The sequence below is a fragment of the Sporobolomyces salmoneus genome (genome assembly GCF_050403485.1).
Source record: "Sporobolomyces salmoneus JCM6883 DNA, S_salmoneus_JCM6883_v1_ctg26, whole genome shotgun sequence".
NCBI lineage: Eukaryota > Fungi > Basidiomycota > Microbotryomycetes > Sporidiobolales > Sporidiobolaceae > Sporobolomyces > Sporobolomyces salmoneus.
In genome coordinates, this window is record NW_027481137.1 from 83,671 (window position 1) to 104,105 (window position 20,435).

Sequence of the window (20,435 nt, forward strand, 5' to 3'; positions counted from 1 at the left end):
CGACGGAAGGGGATTAGCAGATTGGTTGGTAGAAGAGCGAATATGATAAGTAGGAGGATCGAAGAGGGACGATTATTTGCGACGTTGGAAAGTTCTATCGACACGACAGCGGGTCAGAGCCATTCTCGTATGGCTGGAAAAAGCAAATTGACTCACTTGTTGAGGAGAGCGAGTACTCGAGAAACGTTCAAGCTCACTGCGACGAGCGGGGAAAGGGGATCAGTGAACTAAGTCTTAAGAGAACGCAAACGGCAAGAGAGGAGCTTACCGTATTCCATGTCGAGTTGCTCGACACCTTGGTTCTTCTTTTCCAACAAGTCGTCAATCTTGAGGTCCATCTCGAGGATAGCCTTCTCTCGTCCCTTGCTGTTTACATCACGAGCTCTAGTCAGTGCGAGTCGCGTTGACTGGGGAGGATACGTACTAGTGAAGCGCGATGAGGAAAGCACCCGGTGTCGGAGAGCTCACGAGGAAGAAGATACTCGCTCGTCTGTAAATGTCGAGAAATGACTTCAGCTCAGGTGCGAACAAGAGCTAACGAAATCCGAGACTCACCGATTTTCGGGTACGTTCGTCTCCATAATGATGAGATCCTTCTCGAACTGAGCATGCGTAAACTTGAAAGGACCTAAAACTTGAGGTTTCGCCGATTTCGTCGCATCTTTTCCTGCGACCGAAACAACTCCAACTCCCGAACTCTTTCCCTTCGATGCTGAAGTTTGTCGAACGTTCTGTAGGTACGCCTTGTATTGTTCGAGTTGCGATCGAAGGTAGGTGTTGTGATCTCCGATCGTTTTGTAAACCGCATCGAGCGACCTCGTTTCGAGAAGAACTTTCTCCCTCAAGTTCCCGAGATGGACGAGTTCGGCGGAAACTTCATCGGTGAGGAGTTTGAAGCCGTCACGACGATCGACGAGACGAAGTTCTTCGAGTTCTCGCAACATTTCCTTCACTTTGATTCCTTTTCGAACGAGTGTCGCATCCTTCGCGGTGGCGGCTGCTTCGGCGACGACCGGAAGTTGAATCGGTCTTCGTTCCGAGAGTCGAGGGATCGATCGAATCAGTTGAACAAAGATTGATTTCGCTTCGAGGTAGAGAATATCGTTTTGAGTAACGTTGTTTTCGGCCATCAACGCGGTCGTGATGTCTTGGATCGGCATCTCCCACCTCGAGTACAGCGGTAGATCGATCGTTCGGTTCTCTTTTCGAGGGACTTGAGTTGGAGCAGGACCGAGTTCGTCGAGGAGAATTCGGAGATGTTGTTTGTCGTTTCGAGCCTGATCGTCCATTGTATCAGTCAGTCTGACTACTTTGCGTCACGTGAGAGTACAGTAGAAACTCACGAGAGAATCGAGATGCTGGATCAGGAGTGATTGAGTGTTGTACAACTCGTTGAGTGTGATGTTGATTTGCAAATCCTTCTTGGACAACGCCATGTATTGGTCCATCTGTAGAGCGAGCTCAAGGTCAGTCTTACGATTCTCAGAAAGACGGAACATGAACCTCACTTACTTCTAGTGAATCGTAGAAATCTCCAACATCGCAGAGGGAGTTGAGGAACAAGTTCATTCGAGTCTTGTTCGTATCGACGAAGGGGTTCAGCGACATCATGTAGGCTTCTTTCGAGTAGGAAGGTTTGTTGGCCAAATTCTGAAGCATTTTGGCGATCTGATAGCGAAAAACGAGATTAGCGAAAATAGCGCTGCGAATCGTTGAAGAGGAGACCTACAAGAGTGAGGGTTCTCCGAGGATGTTTCGCACTCGGTGGCAGACTGTCGATGAGCATGTAGGCTTGAGGGGTAACGATCGCGGGGTTGATGAACCGAAGGAAGAAGAAACCTCCGATCAACGAACAAATCGCGTAATCCGTCGCTTCTGGGTATTTTCGCTACATCGAGAGAGAGAACATCGTCAGTAGGTGCCACAGATTGTTCGAAGGGAAAGATGGACTCACTTTTGTCAGACTTCGAATTTGTTTACAGATCCATCTGATTCCGTACGGTACGCTATCGATGCTGTCCATGATCGTCAGGAGGAACGAATTCGCGATCTCCATCAACATTGTCAGTCGAGGGGCGATGATGTTTTGAACGTCTGGGTTTGAAGCGGCGATTTCGGGAGTAACGTTTCGAGGTAAATCTTCGGGTAACTCTCCAGTTTCGTCTTGAATCGAATTGATCATTTGTTCATACACCTGATGCGATAGTCCTCGTGAGCTCAAATCATCTCGCGAGGGAGAAGAGAGAGACAAACCTTAAGAGGGTTGATTTCGAGGTTGAGATCCTTGTGCTCGATCAGCGAGTTGATTCGTTCCGCCAATACACTCTTGAGGTAACTTTGTCCAGGACCTCGACGAGTGTACGTTGTCATCATTCGAGAAACGGGAGTGTTTGCTCGTAAGAGAGAACCGAATTCTGTCGCCGTTTCGAATTGTGCTGAAAGAACAGACTATCGTCACGAACGGAGGTCTATCAGCAGCGACATGGAGACGATGTCAGAGTAACCGTCGTACGAACCTGGAACATGGTGAGCAAAAGATGCTCTTCTCGCGATTCGTATTGATTTCCGTAAAGTGTGAACATGACGGTTTGAAGGAGGGTGTCGATCTCGCTCAGGGAGACGAGTCGACATAGAGCGGCGATATGCCGTGGTTCGGATTGGAGTAAGAAGAATAGGTTGGAATATTGCTGTGACGACAGATGGAAAGCAATTAGCGAGACTGGAAAGAATCGCGAAGCTCCGACGGACTCACCTGTGTCCGTCGTTCGTCCATCTCGAGTCCTTCCCCTTCATCGACATCTTCTAGGTGTTCTCTCACTTCTTCTCGTTCATCCAACGCCATTCTCTGTCATTCGAAAACGAAAACCGTCAATAAGTTCGCTACTTTTCGGCTCCTAAACGATCAGAAATACTTACGTTCTGAATCAATAATGCTATCCGACTGTCTAAGTACCTCACATCTCGTTCGAGCACAAAGTTCTTCTTTGATTGTGCAGAGATTCTCGCTTTCAACTCTCTCAATCGTTTCTGGGCTGTCGTCCACTCGAAGCATCGTTAGTTCCATCGCAGTTGAACGTGGACTCTGAGGAGTCTGTCCGTCACAACATGGATGAGAGGGGGAGGGGACTCGCCTTTAGCCAATTCATCCTCAATCTCAGTATCCTGATCCGCGATGAGAGACTGTAACGCCGAATAACGATTCGTAGACCGTGTACCAGTCATACCAGAGGACAAGGTCGACATTTCCGAGGCTTTGAGTGTTGTTTCGATTCGACGCGTCAAGGGGAGGTCGGTCACGTCTTTGATGAGGGGAAAGGGTCGAGCGGGTGGGTGGTGAGCGGTGCTAGTCTCTGTACTAGTCGCGTAGGAAGTTGGGTACTGAGGAGTCGATACGGGTGGAGTACAAAGTTGGCGGGAGAGAGAGGAGTCGGTTCCGCGCGACCTTCGAAGACGAAAGGGGTTAGCCTCCTACCTCCTCTCGCTCCTCAACGATATCGACAAGTCACAGATCAGACACGATTGTAGGGCGCTCACTGAGCGGCGTTCGGCCAGCCATCCTCACCGTTCTCCCCGCTTGAGCTCTCCTAAAGTTCCTCCGTTTACAAGGCTGCAGCTTCTGTTCTTTCTGAGGTTTCAATGGCGATGAAGGGAGTCTGGTGCAAGACTGGCGCAGTGTAGGGACTCTTATCTCGTAGCTTCCATCGAAATTCGCCCTACAGTACTTCGCTCTCTCTCGCTTTTCACCTCTTCTCGAACTTACTTCACGCTTCCTCTCTTCTTCGATCGCTCGCAGAGCTCGGTCGTCGTGTCGCTTTGAGATATCGGCTCTGTCCCTATTTGACTGCCAGCTTCGAGTCGATCTACAGCCGTGTTCAGTCTCAGTCGTGATCTGAGCTTTGCCCACGACTTCCCTCGACTCGAATTCTTCACTTCGCTGTTTCCGACAAATCGACAAGTTTTCTACTCGGCCTCGACCATTTGACGATACGCACGCATTAAAGCGGTCCCGTCCTGCCCTTTCGAACGGTCCCTGTTGATCTGTTCTCTCGTTCGAACTTTTGGGGATCGACGCGCACTGGACTGTTCAAAGCTGCAGACCTCGTACAACGACGAACACTGCAACTCCGATGCGCACTGGGACGAGGTAGAAAAGGTCGAAGAACCTTCAGCGAGAAGGTCAAGGGCAAAACTTTGACGGTCTTTTCCTCGTAACGCGGCGTTTGCCTCACCGAGGGAGTGAACGAGAGACGACGAGAGATAAGGTAAAGAGCGCGCAGAGCGAAACCTGAGACCTTTTTCGTGGAAAGTCCGAGGGCCGAGTAAGCTCAAAGTAGAAGTCCTTAAACGTTTGACAGAACGACGAGATCTTGTATTTCGCGGTTGTCTCGCATAGACCGTCCTTGGAGGATCGTCGTCTCGTGGCCGCGTAAAAAGATCACTCAGGAATCTCGGCAGAGAGAGTATGGAACAAGTCCTTTCGTTGAGTCTGACTCTCGTTTCAAAACTTTTGTCAGCCTTCGCGCTCTCTCCCTCTCCGCAAATTTCGCCTGTTCGAGCTCCTGCGCGATGTCGTCCGTCTCAAAGGGTGAGTCCACGCCCAAGGAAGCGGAAAGAGAGACGAGACGATGGCTACTCCACAGCGCAATGAGAACGAAATGGTGTTTCCCTGCCCCAAACGCTGACCACTTTCGACTCGCACAGCGGACCTCACGGGGTACAAATATCACCTCGATTATTACGATTCACGACAGCCCGACTCAGTCTCCCCTCCTCCTCCTCCTCATCGAACAAACAACCGATTCCCTTCGTCTCTGATCCATCCCAGAGTTCATCGACCATTCTACATGGCGCAGACGTACGCTGGTGGTGACGGAGTCGTAGAAAGTTCTCTAGCAGCTTTACAAGCGAACGATTCCACCCTCGTCTCACCCCTGCCGGTTGGTCCAACTCCTTCATCTTCAAGCCATCCCTCTCGACCCAACTCTCCACGATCAACCGCGAGCCCTGCAATCTACCACTCTTTCTATCCATCAGAACCGATTCCGCAACCCCACGCTCCATCCCGCGCGAATTCGACGGAAACTCCTTTCCTCCCTTCTCACACTCCCGAACTCGATCTCGATCACGGTTCACGGGCCAGTTCAATTCCTCATAGCAAGACGATCAAAGTCGTACAATGGACCCCTCAACGTGGTCAGGAAGGAACTCAAGTCACGATCATTCTCGATTCGGCCGTCGTTAAATTCCCTCAACCCTCCGCTCTTTCTCACTCTGAGCCAAACTTTGGACCTGAATCAGATGTTCAGAACCCAATCAATCGTGGCTTCTCGGTTCAGTTTGGTCAAGCGACGGCATTGACGGAATTTACGAGGGCTCAAGCGATCGATGGGAATGGAGTTGGAGACAGTATGAATGCGGGACCGAACGAGGAGGATGCATTTGTCGTGTTGACGACGTTTGCGCCGGCGAGGAATCTGATGGGACCGATTGGAGAACCGATTTTAGTCATTGTCAGAGTTCTGGATGAAGCGGGATCGAGTATAGAGTCTTCAATCATCGGCAATTGGGATGCTAGTCCAGTTCGTACGTTACTCTGTTATCGATCTACTGTCCAAGGACTCTAACTGACGTTGACTGCACAGCTCCTCCGAGTCCTGCTCGTGTCCAAAATCCGAAAAGGTCGGGAGATGCATTAGTGAGCGATCGAGATGGTCCTGGAATCGACAGTGAGTTCTACACTACCCCAACTGTACCAACGCAGCTGACAGGATCTCACCCTCATGAGCAGGTCCGAGTCATTCGCAACACGGAAGTCCAAGTCGTTCGGGACTCGAATGGGCCGCCCCTCCTCCCCCTCCTCAGATCGGCATTCCTGCGATCGAAACTTCCGAGAAAGAGTCTACGCCCGCCGCACCTGCTGCTCCTCCGAATCCAGGAGGACAGCCTGAACTCGTTCGAACTTCACAGATTTCAGCTCCAAAATCGACTACCGCCGCTTCTTTCTCAAACAAGGTCGTCTTGAAACTTCAAGGAGATCTCAACACGATGGCGATGGGCTGGTCGAACGAAGAATGGCAAAACCGTCGAAGGTTGATTCAGTTCTGGCCTCAACAAGACGGAAACATCGTCAACGTCGCCTTCCGTCCCGTCGCTCAAAACGACTGGCAACCGAATTCGATCACCATCTCTTGCATCTTCCGAGACGATTGGAACGAATGTTTCGTCAGTTCGGTCGACACGATTTACCTCCTCGAAGCGCTCGTCGGGTCCCGTTTCTCGGTCGAAGAGAAGAATCGAATTCGTCGAAATCTCGAAGGATTCAAACCTCTCACCGTTTCGAAGAGCAAACCGGACGCCGAAGCGTTCTTCAAACTCATCATGGGATTCCCTCAACCGAAACCGAGGAATATCGAAAAGGACGTCAAAGTTTTCCCTTGGAAGATCTTGTCGAACGCGCTGAGGAAGATCATGAGCAAATACGTGAGCTACACTTCTATCTCCTGAACGTCTCATTGTGCTGACTCGCTCGCTCGATCCGGAATAGTCTGCGAATTACCCTCTTTCGACCGATTCTGCCTCAACCTCTACTCCTTTCAACCAAGCCAACACCGGAGGAGGAGGCAGCGCTGAAGGAGTAAGCAATGCTGGAGAAGGCAGTAATCACCTCGCTGCACCCGTCTCACCTCGTCCGAGCAACTCTCCCGCTTCTCCGGTTTCCCAGAACCATCAATCACCTCACATCGTTCAATCTCCGACTCTTCCGACCTCTTCGACTCCCAGTCATTTCTCGCATAACACGACTCCTCTCTTGACCCAATCTCCCCAACTTGGACACTCGGCCGCGTTCGCCCCTCGTTCTCCTCAAGTCCAATCGCTTCCTCATTCACCAGTGATTCCTCATTCTCCTCACCGACTCAGCAATCTCGTTCCACCGCCCGCCTCGAACTACAACAATCGTAGCTCGTACGATAGCTACGACTCTCGAGATTATTCGGGAATGTACGCGAACGATTCGAGAGCAGGAGCTGGACACCATCAACAGCATTTGTTCCCTTCGGCCGAAGATTACGGAGTACAATCACAGCAAAATCAACACCTCGCGCCGATGCACTCGAACATGAACCATTACCGTTCGTACTCGGAAGGAATGCCTCGAACGACTCACGACGGTCAATCTGCGATTTACTCTTCTGCCCCTCCTTCCCTCAATCAACCTTTCCAACCCTACGATCATTCACCTCATACCTTTTACTCTCAATCTCCTCAACCGTCCTGGATACCACCGACAAATTCGAACGGAGAAGGAGGAGGAGGAGGTGCGATCGCGGATGGAAATCAAGCCTAATCTCTGTTTCGTGTTTCCCTTTGTATGTACACGTTTTACCTCGGATGGATGTACGGATCAGTTCTATCTCCGCTCTCAATACCAACGATACCCCCTACCTTCTTGGAACGCCTCAGTGATTTCTCCAAATGCCCCCCTAGTTACCCATACTTTTTACACTTGCTCGACTCTGTTTTGTACTCCTCTTTGTTCTTGCCCTGTCTTCTGTCTAGCTCTACCTTCTACGTTGTTAGTCTCACAACTTCTTGTCCTTTCTACTGATCTCTCTCTCTGTCTCTCGCAATCTTGGAAAAGTTTTCAGTTTTCGTTCTTTCCATCGAGCTTCTATCGTCCTTTTCTGTTGGCTGAGTCGCCTCGCTCGGAGCAACCGTCTTTGTGGCACATCCCGCAGATGATCGTGTGCTCCACGAACTCGGTGCTTGAGCTCGACGACGATTGTTCGATAGAATTCTTCGAGTTTCCTTCGCGACGGGCACTGACGCATTCCTAGCTCTCTTTCCCCCTCGCGCCGTTCACTCGGACTTTACAGACGAATACCCTCTCCACTAGACAACACACGACTTTCCAGCTAGGAAAATCACCTAGAACACCTCACTAGATTGTTCACGCCTTTCTCATCCTTCACCTTTTCACTCATCCTTAAACAATGACTTCAGTAGTAGGGCTCGGTAAGTCTCCACAGGCCTTGAGCACGTACAGACAGACTGCTGACCTTGTTTCTCGCACAGATATCGGACAATACGGATCCAAGGTCAGCAAACAGATAATTCTTTTGATCTGGAAACCTCGCACTCCTCCGAGGCGATGAGGACCAGAACGCTCGTCAAAAAGATTCATGTGCTGACTTGGAAGCTGTCACTCGGTAGATTGGAGCTGCCCGTAACCGTGGTATTGACATTCTCGTCAACGAGGTTTCCAACCGTGCCACTCCGTTGAGCTGCTCTCCCTTTGCTCTTCCGTCAAGTACAGTACTGACACCAGTGGATGTGGCTCAGCTCCCTTGTCGCTTTCGGTCCCCGTTCCCGAGTTCTCGGTGAATCGGCAAAGACTCAAGAAACTTCTAACTTCCGAAACACTGTCGGTTCTTTCAAGCGATTGATCGGTCGAACAATCGAGTGAGTACATTCCCAGTCGTTCAAGCGAGAGTCTCGCGAGCTGACTCCTGTGGAAAAACAGCGACCCCGATGTTGAAGTTGAGAAGAAGTTCATGAACGCAGAGGTTGTCAAGGTTGGAAACACCGTCGGTGTCAACGTGAGTGCATACTGCTCGACTCGGGAAGCTGGAGCAATCAGATTGACAAGAAAAGGGTTGCGATTTCAGGTCAACTACCTCGGAGAATCGACGACTTTCTCGGCCACTCAACTCTACGCCATGTACCTCGCCAAGCTCAAAGACACGGCCTCGACTGAACTCAAGGCTGCCGTCAACGACGTCTCGATTGCCGTCCCCGTTTGGTACACCGAAGCTCAACGCCGAGCAGTTATCGACGCGGCTGAAATCGCTGGACTCAACCCTCTCCGACTCATCAACGACACTACCGCTACCGCTCTCGGATACGGTATTACCAAGACCGACCTCCCCGCTCCCGAAGAACCCTCCCGAAACGTCGTTTTCGTCGATATCGGACACTCCGATTACACCGTTTCGATCGTTTCCTTCAACAAGGGACAACTCGTCGTCAAGGGTACCGCTTTCGACCGACACTTCGGTGGACGTGACTTCGATTACGCCCTCGTTCAACACTTCGCGAAGGAGTTCGAGACGAAATACAAGATCGATGTCAACTCGAACAAAAAAGCAATCTTCCGTCTTTCTGCCGCCGTCGAGAAGCTCAAGAAGGTCCTCTCTGCCAACGCCCTCGCTCCCCTCTCTGTCGAATCGATCATGAACGACGTCGACGCCTCCTCGACGATGAAGCGTGAAGAATTCGAAGAACTCATCGCCCCCGTCCTCGAAAAGGTTAACGGTCCTCTCGAACGCGCCCTTGCCGCTTCCGGTCTCGCCAAGGAGGACATCGAATCCATCGAACTCGTCGGAGGATCTACCCGTATTCCCGCCCTCAAGCAACGCATCCAAGACTTCTTCGGTCGACCCCTCTCTTTCACTTCGAACCAAGACGAGGCTATCGCTCGTGGTGCGACCCTCGCTTGCGCTCAAGTTTCCCCCGTCTTCAAAGTTCGTGAATTCAACACTTTCGACGCTCAACTCTTCCCTATTGAACTCTCGTGGGAAGCTTCGGCAGATGCCGCTGCCGACGAAGGAACGAAGATCCTCGCGTTCGACGTTGGAAACGCGATCCCTTCGACCAAAGTCCTCTCGTTCACCCGTTCCGAACCTTTCGAACTTGAAGCCAAGTACGCTCAACCTGAACTTCTTCCCGGAGGAATCAACCCTTGGATCGGAAAATACACCGTCAAGGGAGTGAAACCCTCTTCCGAAGGGGCGAAGCAACTCGTCAAGGTCAAGGCTCGTCTCAACCTTTCCGGATGCCTCTCGTTCGAAGGTGCTACCCTCATCGAAGAAGGACCCGAGGAGACCGTTCCCGAACCTATGGAAACCGAAACCCCTGCCGCCGCTGAAGGAGAAACCCCTGCTGAACCCGCCGCTCCCCCCAAGAAGGTTCGCAAGACGACCAAGACTGCTCTCCCTACTTCGGCTGCTGGACTTCGTCTCGACAACTCGGTCGTCGAGGAGTACAAGGAGAAGGAAGGACAAATGTACGCTTCCGACAAACTTGTTATCGAAACCGAGGTGAGTCTCCTTTCGTCTACGTCTCTCAGTTAGTCGAGATCTAACCTTCTTGTGTGCGAGAAAACAGGACCGCAAGAATGCTCTCGAGGAGTACGTTTACGACGTCCGAGACAAACTCGAATCGGCATGGAAGAAGTTCGCCTCCCCCGAAGAAGCCGAGAAGCTCCGTGCTCTCGCTTCGCAAGCCGAGGACTGGCTCTACTCTGACGAGGGAGAGGATGCGACGAAGTCGGCCTATGTCGAACGTCTCGATGGATTGAAGACTCTCGGTGGACCCGTCGCGCTCCGATACAAGGAACAAGATGACCGACCTCGTGCCGCCTCTCAACTTCGTGAACTCCTTCACGGTTACCAAGAGAAGGCAAACTCTCCCGATTACCAACACATCCCCGCCGACAAACTTCAAAACGTGATTGAAGATGTCGCCAACACTGAATCTTGGCTCTCGAACAAACTCGCTTCCCAATCCGAGAAGATGCCTTACGAAAAGCTTTCGATCACCTCGGCTGAGATGCTCAAGAAGAAGGACGAGTGAGTTCAACTTCCTTGTCCATTTTCTTCTCGCAACGAAAACTGACGACGGACTTTCTCGTTCAGGCTCTTCAACAAGATCCAACCTATCATCACTATCCCTAAGCCCAAGGCCAAGGCTGAGGAGACCCCTAAGGCTGAAGAAACTCCCGCCGCCGCCGATTCCGACATGGCAGATGCTACCGAAGTCCCCGTCGAAGGCGAGAAGGAGAAGGAAGAAGGTAACGGCATGTCGGTCGAGGAACTCGATTAGATAGATGGAAGTAGCTACAGTACGGTTTGCTTTTCCCTTCGGTTTGAATTATCTAGTGTGTGTCGATTTTTAGCAAAGTTGTGAATACCTCCCTCTCCCCTCTCTCTTTATCCCTCATCTCTCTCCCTTCCATTCCATTCCTACTTCATCATCCTCTCTATTTCAAAATCTTCCTCATTGTTCCCCCCGTCATTGAGCAAAGTAATAGACGACTTCGGTTTTTCCAAACTTCGCTGAGCGTCGAACTTGCGAGGCTTGCACTTCTCGGGCACGTTCTTACTCGGCGCGCAGTCGGTTCACTTGCATCTCATTGTGCGTCCCAGTACATCGAAGAGAGTGTGTTCTGTGTCGCGAAAGTCGAAGTTGGCGGACCCTCGTCATCTCTTTGCTCTCTCATCCCAACTCGACTCTTCCTGATCGGCTGTTTGCCCCTGTGAGTGCCGCATCGGCTTGTTAACTATCCCTATGTGGGAGACGTCGGCTCTGTCCCTTGATCTCAGCCGCTCACTCCCACTCTCTTGATCAAACTAGATTCTAGCCCTCTCTCGCCTCGTACCACGCCGCTGAACCCATAGCACACCTTTCCAGCAATCTCGATATGTCGCTACTGTATTCGACACCCGGCTTGATCGCGTATGGAGGATTAACTTTAGCGACTCTCGTCGCGGGATACATCACCTTTACAGGTTCAGGGACCCAGTTCAACCCTGGATCGTTCCTCGAACAAACTAGTCCGTATGCGTGGGCGATGACGGGAGTCGGATTGAACATTGGGTTGTCGGTCGCGGGAGCGGGATGGTCAGTTCACCCCCTCTCTCTCGCTCTCAATCGAGTTCTTTGTTAGTCGAGTGGAGAGACTGATCGTGTCGGATGTGCAAAACAGGGGCATCTGGATTACAGGTTCATCGATTCTCGGAGGAAGTGTGAGAACTCCTCGAATTCGTACAAAGAACTTGATTTCGTACGTCTTCCCCTCCCTTTCCCTTTCGGAACGCGCAGATATGATGTCTGACACATCCTCACTATCGTTTGCAGTATCATCTTCTGCGAGGTATGCTTCCGCTTGACCTGACGCCGATGCTCGCTTTCTACTGACTTTTCTGCTCAATTCTCCATTGTCTTATTTGATTTCTCAGGTTGTCGGTATCTAGTAAGTCTCTCCAGTACTGCCTTGATACTATCTGTGCCGGTACTAATGCCTCCGTCATCTGTCTCGCAGCGGAGTCATCACGGCAATCGTCTTTTCCGCCAAATTAGGAGCTTCTCCCTCGCTCGAAACTCTCTACACGGCTCGAAATTACTACACCGGGTTCTCGTTGTTCTGGGGAGGACTCACGACAGGAGTTTGCAACCTTCTATGTGGTGTCGCCGTAGGAATTTCGGGTTCGAACGCAGCTTTGGCCGATGCCGCAGATCCTCAGCTGTTCGTAAAGATTCTAGTTATCGAAGGTGAGTCACGCATCCTCTTACTCGATCAATTGGCTCATTGACTGACTCTCGGCGGATTCTTTGTCCAGTCTTCTCTTCAATTCTCGGTCTGTTCGGATTGATCGGTAAGTGCAAATCCCTTTTTCCCCGGAAAGCTAAGTCCCTGACAACAAATCTCGTATATATAGTTGGACTGCTAGTATCCGGTAAAGCTGGAGAGTTTTCTTAATTAGATAGAATAATCTCCGGGTTTCCTCCTCATCGTTTCCCTTTCCCTCCCACTCTGTCGCTTTTCTCTTGTTTTCGTCTCTCGTCCATCTGCTTGCAATCTCTCCGTTTCGAAGTTTCTGTTCTGTTTCTCGTCCCATCCATTCGGCGTATTCGTGCAAAAGCTGTTTTGATTCCTTTCTTAACGACTCGATTCTTCCAGTAACGCCTACTCGTGAACGCTGAGAGGGAGATTGCGTGACTACTATTTTCGGGGACTGTAAGGGTGAAGAACAAGGCTGTGAGATCGAAGAACGAGAGAACGACAGAAACATTGGTAACGCACGGATTTCGAGGTGCCAGCCGAATCAATTCCACTCCAGCCTGCTCGACAATCGCTCTTATTCCCGCACAAAATAAATCAGCGTTTTCGGTCGGGTGCGAGAAGAGGAGCGCCGGAAGGCCCAGCTGACGGATTCGGTGTCCTTTGTTTGATTTTCCGACGATGGCGAGTACCATTTCGAAGGAGATCGGACCAACGATATTGACCCTCGTGCAGGAAGGCGGCAGGTGACAGCGCAGAGCGTTCATAATGTGGTGGATCCCAGTGATGCTGGAGTGAATGTCGATGACAGCGAGGTTCTTCGCTTGCTGGAGTTCGGCAAGGTTTCCCTCGAAATCTGGATCGAGATAAGCGTTGCCGTCAGATGCTAGCGAGAGTCGAGCAAGATTGGGATATGTCGAGGGTTTGAGATGGTTCAGGAATTCGAAGGGGATCATGAGATGTCGGAGGGAGTTTTCGGATCCAGTCACGACTTCTGTTAACACGCGGGCGAGGTGATCATCTTCGATAGCGATTTCTTCGAGGGGACATTCAAGCGCTCCATCTGCGAAGGGGGGAAATGGGAGATCTCCGCTCAAGTATATAGAGCGAAGTTTGGGGAATTTCGCCATCGATCCGAACCAATCGAGACCGTGGACATAGCGGATCGAAAGTTGCTCGACTCGATGAGCGTAGGGATGGAAGCAGCCGAATCGTTCCGAGTCGATCCATTCGTCGTTCTCGAATCCGAACGACGTCGCGTTGGGCGTTAACCGCATGAAAGTCGAAACGGCGTCTTCTCGAGATGTCGCGATCTCTGACAGCTTAAGCTCGGTCGGTCGAAGTTCCGCGGATAGAGGGACGTCTTGGAAGGTGATGTGCTTCACGAGGGGTCTCAGATTCGGGTCCGCAGAGAGTCGCAAGAGAAGTTGCCAAGTCGGTTGAGAATAACGATACCGTTCGGCGCCTTCGCGACGTTCGTCGTCTCCGTGCGATGTGGTCAACAGGACGACACGGATGCCTTGATACATTCCGATGATCGACGGTCTGGACCACCGACTCGAGACGGTCGCAGTTCTGTAGAGGTCCTCCTGCTTGAGCCAGTCGTAGCTGAGAATCTGATCGACGAGTTCGTTCGGAAGAGGGGGTACGGGCATATTCGAGGCGTAGATGGGCAGGAGAGCGACTCGAGGGAAGGAACCGAGGGAGGAGAGGGAAGGGACGAGAGGAAGAATGGAGAGGGGGAAACCTGCGTCGGCAGGTGGAGACGATGAGCAGGAGACGAAGGGTTGATTGTTGTGTTCACGATAGTTGAGGCGCTGGAAGGGTACGAGGCAGGGAGAGAGAGGCGTCGAGACTTGACGGGTTTCGATTAGAAGCGAGTCAGTTCGAGAGGGCTACCGCGCGCAGGCCGTAGATTTGAGGTGCTCACGAGGATTGTCACGGTATATTGAAACCGGCTCTTTAGTCTTCCTGTACTAGCACACGAGCGACAGAGAGGACCGGACGGTCAGGATAGGTAAAGGTAGAATCTCATAAGGAAGAAAGGTCCAGAAACCTTCGTGGGATCCGGTCGCGATACTGCAAGCTGTAATGAGAGGGACTCACGAAGATCACAGTATAGCTCGCACTAGCTCAAACGCCTTTCAGGATTGGAATGACGTTGTTCGAGCCGAGTTGTTGTTTCAATTGATGAGAGAGGATCTCGAGCCGAACGTTTCTCTGTTGAGCGCGGGATCGCTTTGAATCGACTTTACTCTTGGATCTCCTGTGATGAGCGATTGGAACGGGCGATTAGTGGTGAGAGGGTCAAGGGAAGAAACGTGAAAGAGTTTCGAGGTCCACTCTTGACTTCCTACTGCTCACTCGACTCGCACAAACACACGGAAGCACTCCGATACCATACTGTAGCCATCAGATACCGACCTCGACGCGCAAGACCGCCCTTGGGGGACTCTCTCGACTTGATTCAACATTTCTCGATTAGTCTCACCTCTCCCGCTCCCTTAGACCCCGGCGGTGATAGGAGACTTCCAGGCTCGCAGTGGTCGACTGCGGAGGAGACGGCTAGTATGACAGAGACAGGATCTGAATGGAGGAATCGCTTTGTGAGGCGAGGGAAGCTCTTCCTTTTCTCAGCCCTGCCTGGTCCGCCTCGCCGACGATCAGAGCTATTGTTGGAACAAGCGACATCGACGTCGCGCTTCTTGAAGGTGGACGGAAGTGTTGGAAAGACCTCTGTGCGCAAGCTTGCGAATTGATCGCTGACTTTCTCTCTTTCCGTTCCTTTCGCGCGCTCGCAGCCAAGCGCAGCAACACCGCTTGGATCTGAGTGAACTCAACGCCGCGACCGATCGCATTCTGCTCGAGCTCCGCGTAGCCTTTCGGCTTGAACTCGACTCGCTTTGCACCGAGTCGATTACCTCTACCGTACTCTGCACCGAGCCGTTCGAAAGCTCCAGACGACCCTCATCTACGCTTCTAACTGTCTTCGTCATCTGTTCACATTGAGTAGCCTCAGCTCTCACTAAAAGAGCTCAAAGAAGCTTCACAAATCACTCACGAGAACAATCGACCTCTCAACCGATTCAATTCGTCCTCTCCTGCGTCATCTCCCTTTCCTCGTTCGTCCCCCCTCGCCCTCTCGTCACTCTGGGACCCTCCCTCTCACCCTGCCGAAACACTCAGCTCCTCGAGACTTACGCAGACCGAGTTCAACGCTCGATCTGTGTCTCGGCGGAAGTTTGTCGTGCGTTGGGAAATCAAGCGCCGGCTTGTGTCGTAGCAGGTTCGGTTTTGATAGCTCGGTGATTCAGACAAAAGTAAGCATGGAGTGCAGCGAAAGGTGAGTCGGGTCGCAGCTCACGCTTTTCGCACGAGGACCTCTCCTCTCGTTCACTTCTCTTCGATACGCGAGAGATCGAATATGTAGATTGAACAGAAAAGAGATCACGGTCAGGCTGGGAGAGCATACAGAGTAGAAAGAGTTCGGGAAATCAAAATGATATCAGGGTCAGAATCGCGAGGAGACAACTTTCTGACGGGCAGTGAGGGAGACCGGGGTTTTCGAGAGGGATAGGCCGGTGAGGTTGTCTCGTGCTCCCTTGGCACGTGCTTCTAGTGTCCGATATTTCTTGACAGCTTCAGCATAGTTGCTGAGAAGAGCGTCTGTTGTCTTGCCCTGACTCTCCAACTCGCTAAGTCGGCGTTCACATTTTGCAACGTATTCGATCCACTTGTCATCGATTCTCTTCCAGTCGTCGTTCAATTTCTCCTCACGAACTTTGAGGATCGTTTCCTCCGCTTTGTCGCTACCGAAACACAGCAGATCGCGAATTTTCTGTCGAGGTCGCAAAGATCAGACGAAGGCATCAGCGACAATACTTGAAACGAGAAAGCTCGCAAGATCCACGGACATTGTCTTCGTATATGTATCTCAGCTCATTCTTGTTCCACCTACGACCTGCGAGCGCATTCGACTTTGCGTGTACCTGTGACGGACAGGTAGACTTGTGACTGTTGCTACAATCAAGTCCGTAAGTGCCGCATGTTAGTCATTGCAGACAGAGATACGAGGTAAGGAACTTGAACTCACACGTAACGGGGAAAAGCGATGCGACAGTGCCTGCATGGTGCGTAGAAGGTGTCTTCGTGGTTTCGTTCAACATGAGTCGATACTTCCTAGCTCCTTTCCGAGGGTTGTTCAGCTCAAAAACACGTGTCGGAGGGAGGAAAACAGAGAAAGAAATTCCAGACGTGCCGTTTGAGAACCCGAGAAGGAGCAAAAACGGCACCAGTTCGTATCGAATCCCGTCGGAAGAGGTTTCTGAAGATCCTTGTACAATTTGCTCACCACTCTCTGGAAGTCAAGGGAATCAGCTCTCAGAGAAAAAGACTTCAAGGTCTACAGGTCAGAACTGCACTCGCCGTGATTGCCCATGTTGTCGTTTTGTCCACTTTCCCGTTCTCGTCAAGATACTCGACCACTTTGGTCTGCTCGTTGATCTGGATGAGCTGCAAAGGAAGAAAATCAGGTTCCTCCATCGACAGTCGAGGGCCGGAAAAGGGTGGGAAGAAGAGAGAAGAACTCACTCAAGCCGCTCTGATCCCGTCGAGAGGTGGAGGATCCTCTTGACGGCGGACTTTCCGGCTGACACGGCTCGAGCCTCGAGGGCTCGCGTACAGAGGTCCGAGAATTCGAGAGAACGAATCGGGTCGGCTGGGCGAGAATCAGTCTCGGTTGGACAGCGTCAGAGCAGAGATCATCAGCTCAGTCAGCGTAGAAGGAATCCCTGAACTTCCCGAGTAGCGGAAACAATGGAGAGAGAGCAGAGAGCAAACGGAATGGAGAGGGGCGTGAGGAATGAGCACGGAGGAAGGCTGAACCGATCGAGCGGATTGCTGAGTAGGCGTAAGCGGATTGTGAGCTTTGAATAGCCTCAACGAGGGTGTCTAGCGAGTCGAGTGAAGCGGAAGAGATCAAGAGCCGAAACAACTCTTCCTTCTCCCTCTACCACTCTGCGACTCAAACAAGATGGACGACCTTGAACTCCCAGTGCCGCCGCCGTTACGCTATCGAACTCACGAACCCGTTCTGACTTCGAATTGGACAAGAGTTGAACGATTCTCTGCTCGATCCACCTCGGTAGCTGAGGACGACGACGATGAATGGGAAGAAGAAGAGGTGAGTTCTCATACTGCCTGTCATCCCGCGTGAGCTCACACGGTTGCAGCAGGTAGAATACGTGACTCTAGATTTCGGTTCTCAGCTCTCGAAACAATCTTTGAACGATGCGACCTCTTTCCAGCTTCTAGTGAGCTCTACAAGTTCTTCTCGTCCCCTGTTGAAGAATGCTGACTTTGAGCGAGAATGCATCAGGCAGCGGAGAGTTCAACTCCTTTCGTTCGAATCGGCAATCAATACTTCAACGGTCTTTACGAAACTTCAATCGGGACCGAGATCCTACTCCAACCGACCAGTAGGAACGACGTTACGACCGGGGAACGAGGAAGAGGTGAGAGGAACGGGAAAGAAGGGAAAGAGGAAGAAGAGACCCCGATGCAAGTTTTCGCAACGACAGGCTCGAATCGAATCGTACTACAGCCCGTCCCGAGCGACTACGCGAAGAGACTACCGACGCTAGTCGCTGGGGCAGGAGCAGCCGCAAGAGGATCGTAAGAAGAAACAGGAGGAGGAGACGCTGAGACGGAAGGTGCGACTCTACAAAGCGGAACCTGAGACGACCTCCTCTAACTTATCCCTGTGGCCGCTATCTTTGACAAGTTAAGACTTCGCTCGTGCTCGAGGAGAACCTTCATTGCCCCCTACTCTGGTCTATGCGAAAGATCCTCTTCCGACTCTGCCGTTTTTTCCGCACCCGCCCAACTGCTTCGCGTGACGCCACAGGGCATATATACACAGGATCGATAACAATATAAACTCCTCGCTCGCTTGGAAGTCTGCTCGGCCGCTCAGCTCGCTTTCCAAGATCGATAATCCGCAAAGCCCACGAACGTCTAAAATTCACAGTTCCGACTATCCCGAGCTGAGCTACTGTCTGAAGCGCCGGGACTCGTCAGATCGTGAACAGCCAGAGGTAAAAAACGAGAGTGAACTTGAGGATTCTTTTGCTAATGGGATATATTTGCAAAGTGTAAGTGGCTGAACATGTAAGGCCGTGTGGTCTAGTCGCATGATTCTTCCTTAGGGCTTCATTTGGTCGCTTGGAAGAGGTCCAGGGTTCAATTCCCTGCTCGGCCCAATCTTCTGTTTTTGCCCTCAGACGCTGGCTGGCGAGACTCTCCTTTGCGCATCTCTCAGCGCCTCCACCACCTTGGACCATTCGAGAGACGTGGCTTCCCTTTTTGTTTCGATTAACTCGACGTTTCTCGACTGAGCTTCAGCTTTGAAACTCTTGCACTTCCTGCCGACTTGCTCTGGTAACGATGTGCTCTCTTGTCTGCCACTCTCGATTAGGTGCTGCATCTCGGGATTAGGTACTGCAGACGAAGTAGTTACACCTAGAGTGAAAGACAAACGAATTTAAACATAGAAAAACTACTCGAGAGACCTCCCTTGTCAACCGCGGAACTCCTGCAAGAAATCCCCGTACCCTTGGAGAAAGTCCAACTCGTTCGTGAAGTCATCATCGATCTCGATCGCCTCGATCGCACTTCCGTTCACTTCGATTCCCTCTTTCTCTGCGACCTTCAAGAACTTCTTCAATCCTCTTGCCGAGAAACTTTCTGTCCACTCCGGCAATTGCCAATCAGGATACGGTCCCCATCCATCTCCATTCGGTCCAGTCCAAGGTTCTCCTCCCATATCTTCAATCTTAGTCCCCATTTCTCCTTCGACGTTTTCGAACCAGATCGTTTTGAGCGTTTCGTGCTTCTTCGCTCCAGTGATCAGTTTCTCGAGTTCGACGAGGTTGACATCGGCCTCCGACTCGAAGATGAGCATCTCGAGAGGAAGTTGTTGAACAGCGGAGTAGAAATCGGGCGAAAGTGAAGAACAGGTTCCTCCAACGACAAAAGCCTCAAGACAGAGTAAGCCCGAGGATCCGGCAACGAGGTCGAGGAGAGATCCTTGAGGTGGTGGTCCGTGGTCAGGGTAACGTTGGAGCGAGAGGAAGTGAAGATCTTCGGGAGATTCGAGATCTTCTAGGAGATCAAAGATTCGAGAAGTCGACGAAGTATCGAGAAGTTTGAGCTCGCACGTGTAACCGAACGAGGAGATGAGACGTTTGACAGAAGTCTGGGACGTGGAGAGGGGTCCCTTGAGGCTGAGCGAGAAGAGGGAAGGGAGACAAGGGGAAATGACGGGAGGTGATTTGGACGAGAGTTTGACACCGGAAGACAAACGGAAAACCCAGAGGGAGAAGTCTTCGAGTTTCGTGTAGTTCAACAAGGGAGTGTAGAAGGTGGGATTGAACGGGTCGTCGAAGCCACGGAAATTCGAGTTGAGACTGAGTTTCGAGACGTTTGGAAGAGACGAAATCGAGACTTGTGGAGAGAGAATGACGAGAGCGATTCGAGACGATCCAGTGACTGCCAGTTTCTCGACTTGATCCAGGGTGGAGAAGAGTTCCTTGAGCTGTTTCGTAGAAGAAAGTGAGGGTCGTCGACTTCGGTAATCCGGCTCGATTTTCCATACAAGTTGGGTTCGATATCGATCTCGAGCTCCTTTACGTAGATCTTGAGCACAGCTGGGTTGTTCTCGGCGGTCCAACAGAGCTTCTCGACTTGCTGGTAAGATCTGAGCAAAACTTCACGGTAAAGAACTTCTTGTTGGAACGGGAGGAAGCGCTTCGAGATGGGATTAACGAGGCACGGATCTGGAGTTTGTACATGATCGAGGATTTTTCCCAGGAGCTCGGGAGGGAGGAGAGAGAAGTGATCCTGAAAGAGATGATGAAGTCAGAAGTTACACGAGGGTATTGCTCACAGCGGGTAGGACGTACCTTTGACTCGTTCATGAGTACGTTCTGTAGCTCTCGAAGGTGTTTCGTACTCTTTGTGGGTGGTCGTCGGTGAGATGGGAGGCAGAAAGTAGTTCGCCCAACTTTTGCCCTCTTACACCTCAGCAACCTCACTC

General features: G+C 51.5%; 7 protein-coding genes across 7 annotated transcripts; 4 read left to right on the forward strand and 3 right to left on the reverse strand.

The window, feature by feature from the left end:
* Positions 1 to 72: 72 nt before the first annotated feature.
* JCM6883_005481 (uncharacterized protein) lies at positions 73 to 3,243 on the reverse strand (the record flags this gene model as incomplete). The annotated part of the gene is made up of 14 exons (XM_076632419.1): positions 73 to 94; positions 157 to 196; positions 269 to 366; positions 425 to 490; positions 556 to 1,277; positions 1,344 to 1,448; positions 1,513 to 1,668; positions 1,730 to 1,888; positions 1,955 to 2,194; positions 2,254 to 2,448; positions 2,517 to 2,687; positions 2,753 to 2,845; positions 2,917 to 3,032; positions 3,132 to 3,243. 14 exons carry the CDS (start codon positions 3,241 to 3,243, stop codon positions 73 to 75), a joined length of 2,295 nt encoding a protein of 764 aa, XP_076487571.1.
* A 1,323-nt stretch (positions 3,244 to 4,566) lies between these two features.
* On the forward strand, positions 4,567 to 7,345 carry JCM6883_005482 (uncharacterized protein; the record flags this gene model as incomplete). The annotated part of the gene is made up of 5 exons (XM_076632420.1): positions 4,567 to 4,585; positions 4,702 to 5,583; positions 5,643 to 5,726; positions 5,789 to 6,480; positions 6,545 to 7,345. 5 exons carry the CDS (start codon positions 4,567 to 4,569, stop codon positions 7,343 to 7,345), a joined length of 2,478 nt encoding a protein of 825 aa, XP_076487572.1.
* A 646-nt stretch (positions 7,346 to 7,991) lies between these two features.
* Positions 7,992 to 10,881, forward strand: JCM6883_005483 (uncharacterized protein; the record flags this gene model as incomplete). Its single annotated transcript, XM_076632421.1, has 8 exons — positions 7,992 to 8,013; positions 8,074 to 8,096; positions 8,212 to 8,276; positions 8,341 to 8,460; positions 8,522 to 8,597; positions 8,667 to 10,097; positions 10,165 to 10,628; positions 10,695 to 10,881. 8 exons carry the CDS (start codon positions 7,992 to 7,994, stop codon positions 10,879 to 10,881), a joined length of 2,388 nt encoding a protein of 795 aa, XP_076487573.1.
* Positions 10,882 to 11,479: 598 nt separating this feature from the next.
* Positions 11,480 to 12,538, forward strand: VMA16 (H(+)-transporting V0 sector ATPase subunit c''; the record flags this gene model as incomplete). The annotated part of the gene is made up of 7 exons (XM_076632422.1): positions 11,480 to 11,679; positions 11,765 to 11,842; positions 11,917 to 11,932; positions 12,018 to 12,031; positions 12,101 to 12,330; positions 12,399 to 12,434; positions 12,498 to 12,538. 7 exons carry the CDS (start codon positions 11,480 to 11,482, stop codon positions 12,536 to 12,538), a joined length of 615 nt encoding a protein of 204 aa, XP_076487574.1.
* A 243-nt stretch (positions 12,539 to 12,781) lies between these two features.
* Positions 12,782 to 13,995, reverse strand: JCM6883_005485 (F-box protein; the record flags this gene model as incomplete). The annotated part of the gene is made up of 2 exons (XM_076632423.1): positions 12,782 to 12,794; positions 12,863 to 13,995. 2 exons carry the CDS (start codon positions 13,993 to 13,995, stop codon positions 12,782 to 12,784), a joined length of 1,146 nt encoding a protein of 381 aa, XP_076487575.1.
* A 3,377-nt stretch (positions 13,996 to 17,372) lies between these two features.
* JCM6883_005486 (uncharacterized protein) lies at positions 17,373 to 18,017 on the forward strand (the record flags this gene model as incomplete). Its single annotated transcript, XM_076632424.1, has 3 exons — positions 17,373 to 17,522; positions 17,575 to 17,652; positions 17,718 to 18,017. 3 exons carry the CDS (start codon positions 17,373 to 17,375, stop codon positions 18,015 to 18,017), a joined length of 528 nt encoding a protein of 175 aa, XP_076487576.1.
* Positions 18,018 to 18,917: 900 nt separating this feature from the next.
* JCM6883_005487 (uncharacterized protein) lies at positions 18,918 to 20,316 on the reverse strand (the record flags this gene model as incomplete). Its single annotated transcript, XM_076632425.1, has 3 exons — positions 18,918 to 19,934; positions 20,030 to 20,239; positions 20,302 to 20,316. 3 exons carry the CDS (start codon positions 20,314 to 20,316, stop codon positions 18,918 to 18,920), a joined length of 1,242 nt encoding a protein of 413 aa, XP_076487577.1.
* Between the last annotated feature and the right edge of the window lie 119 nt (positions 20,317 to 20,435).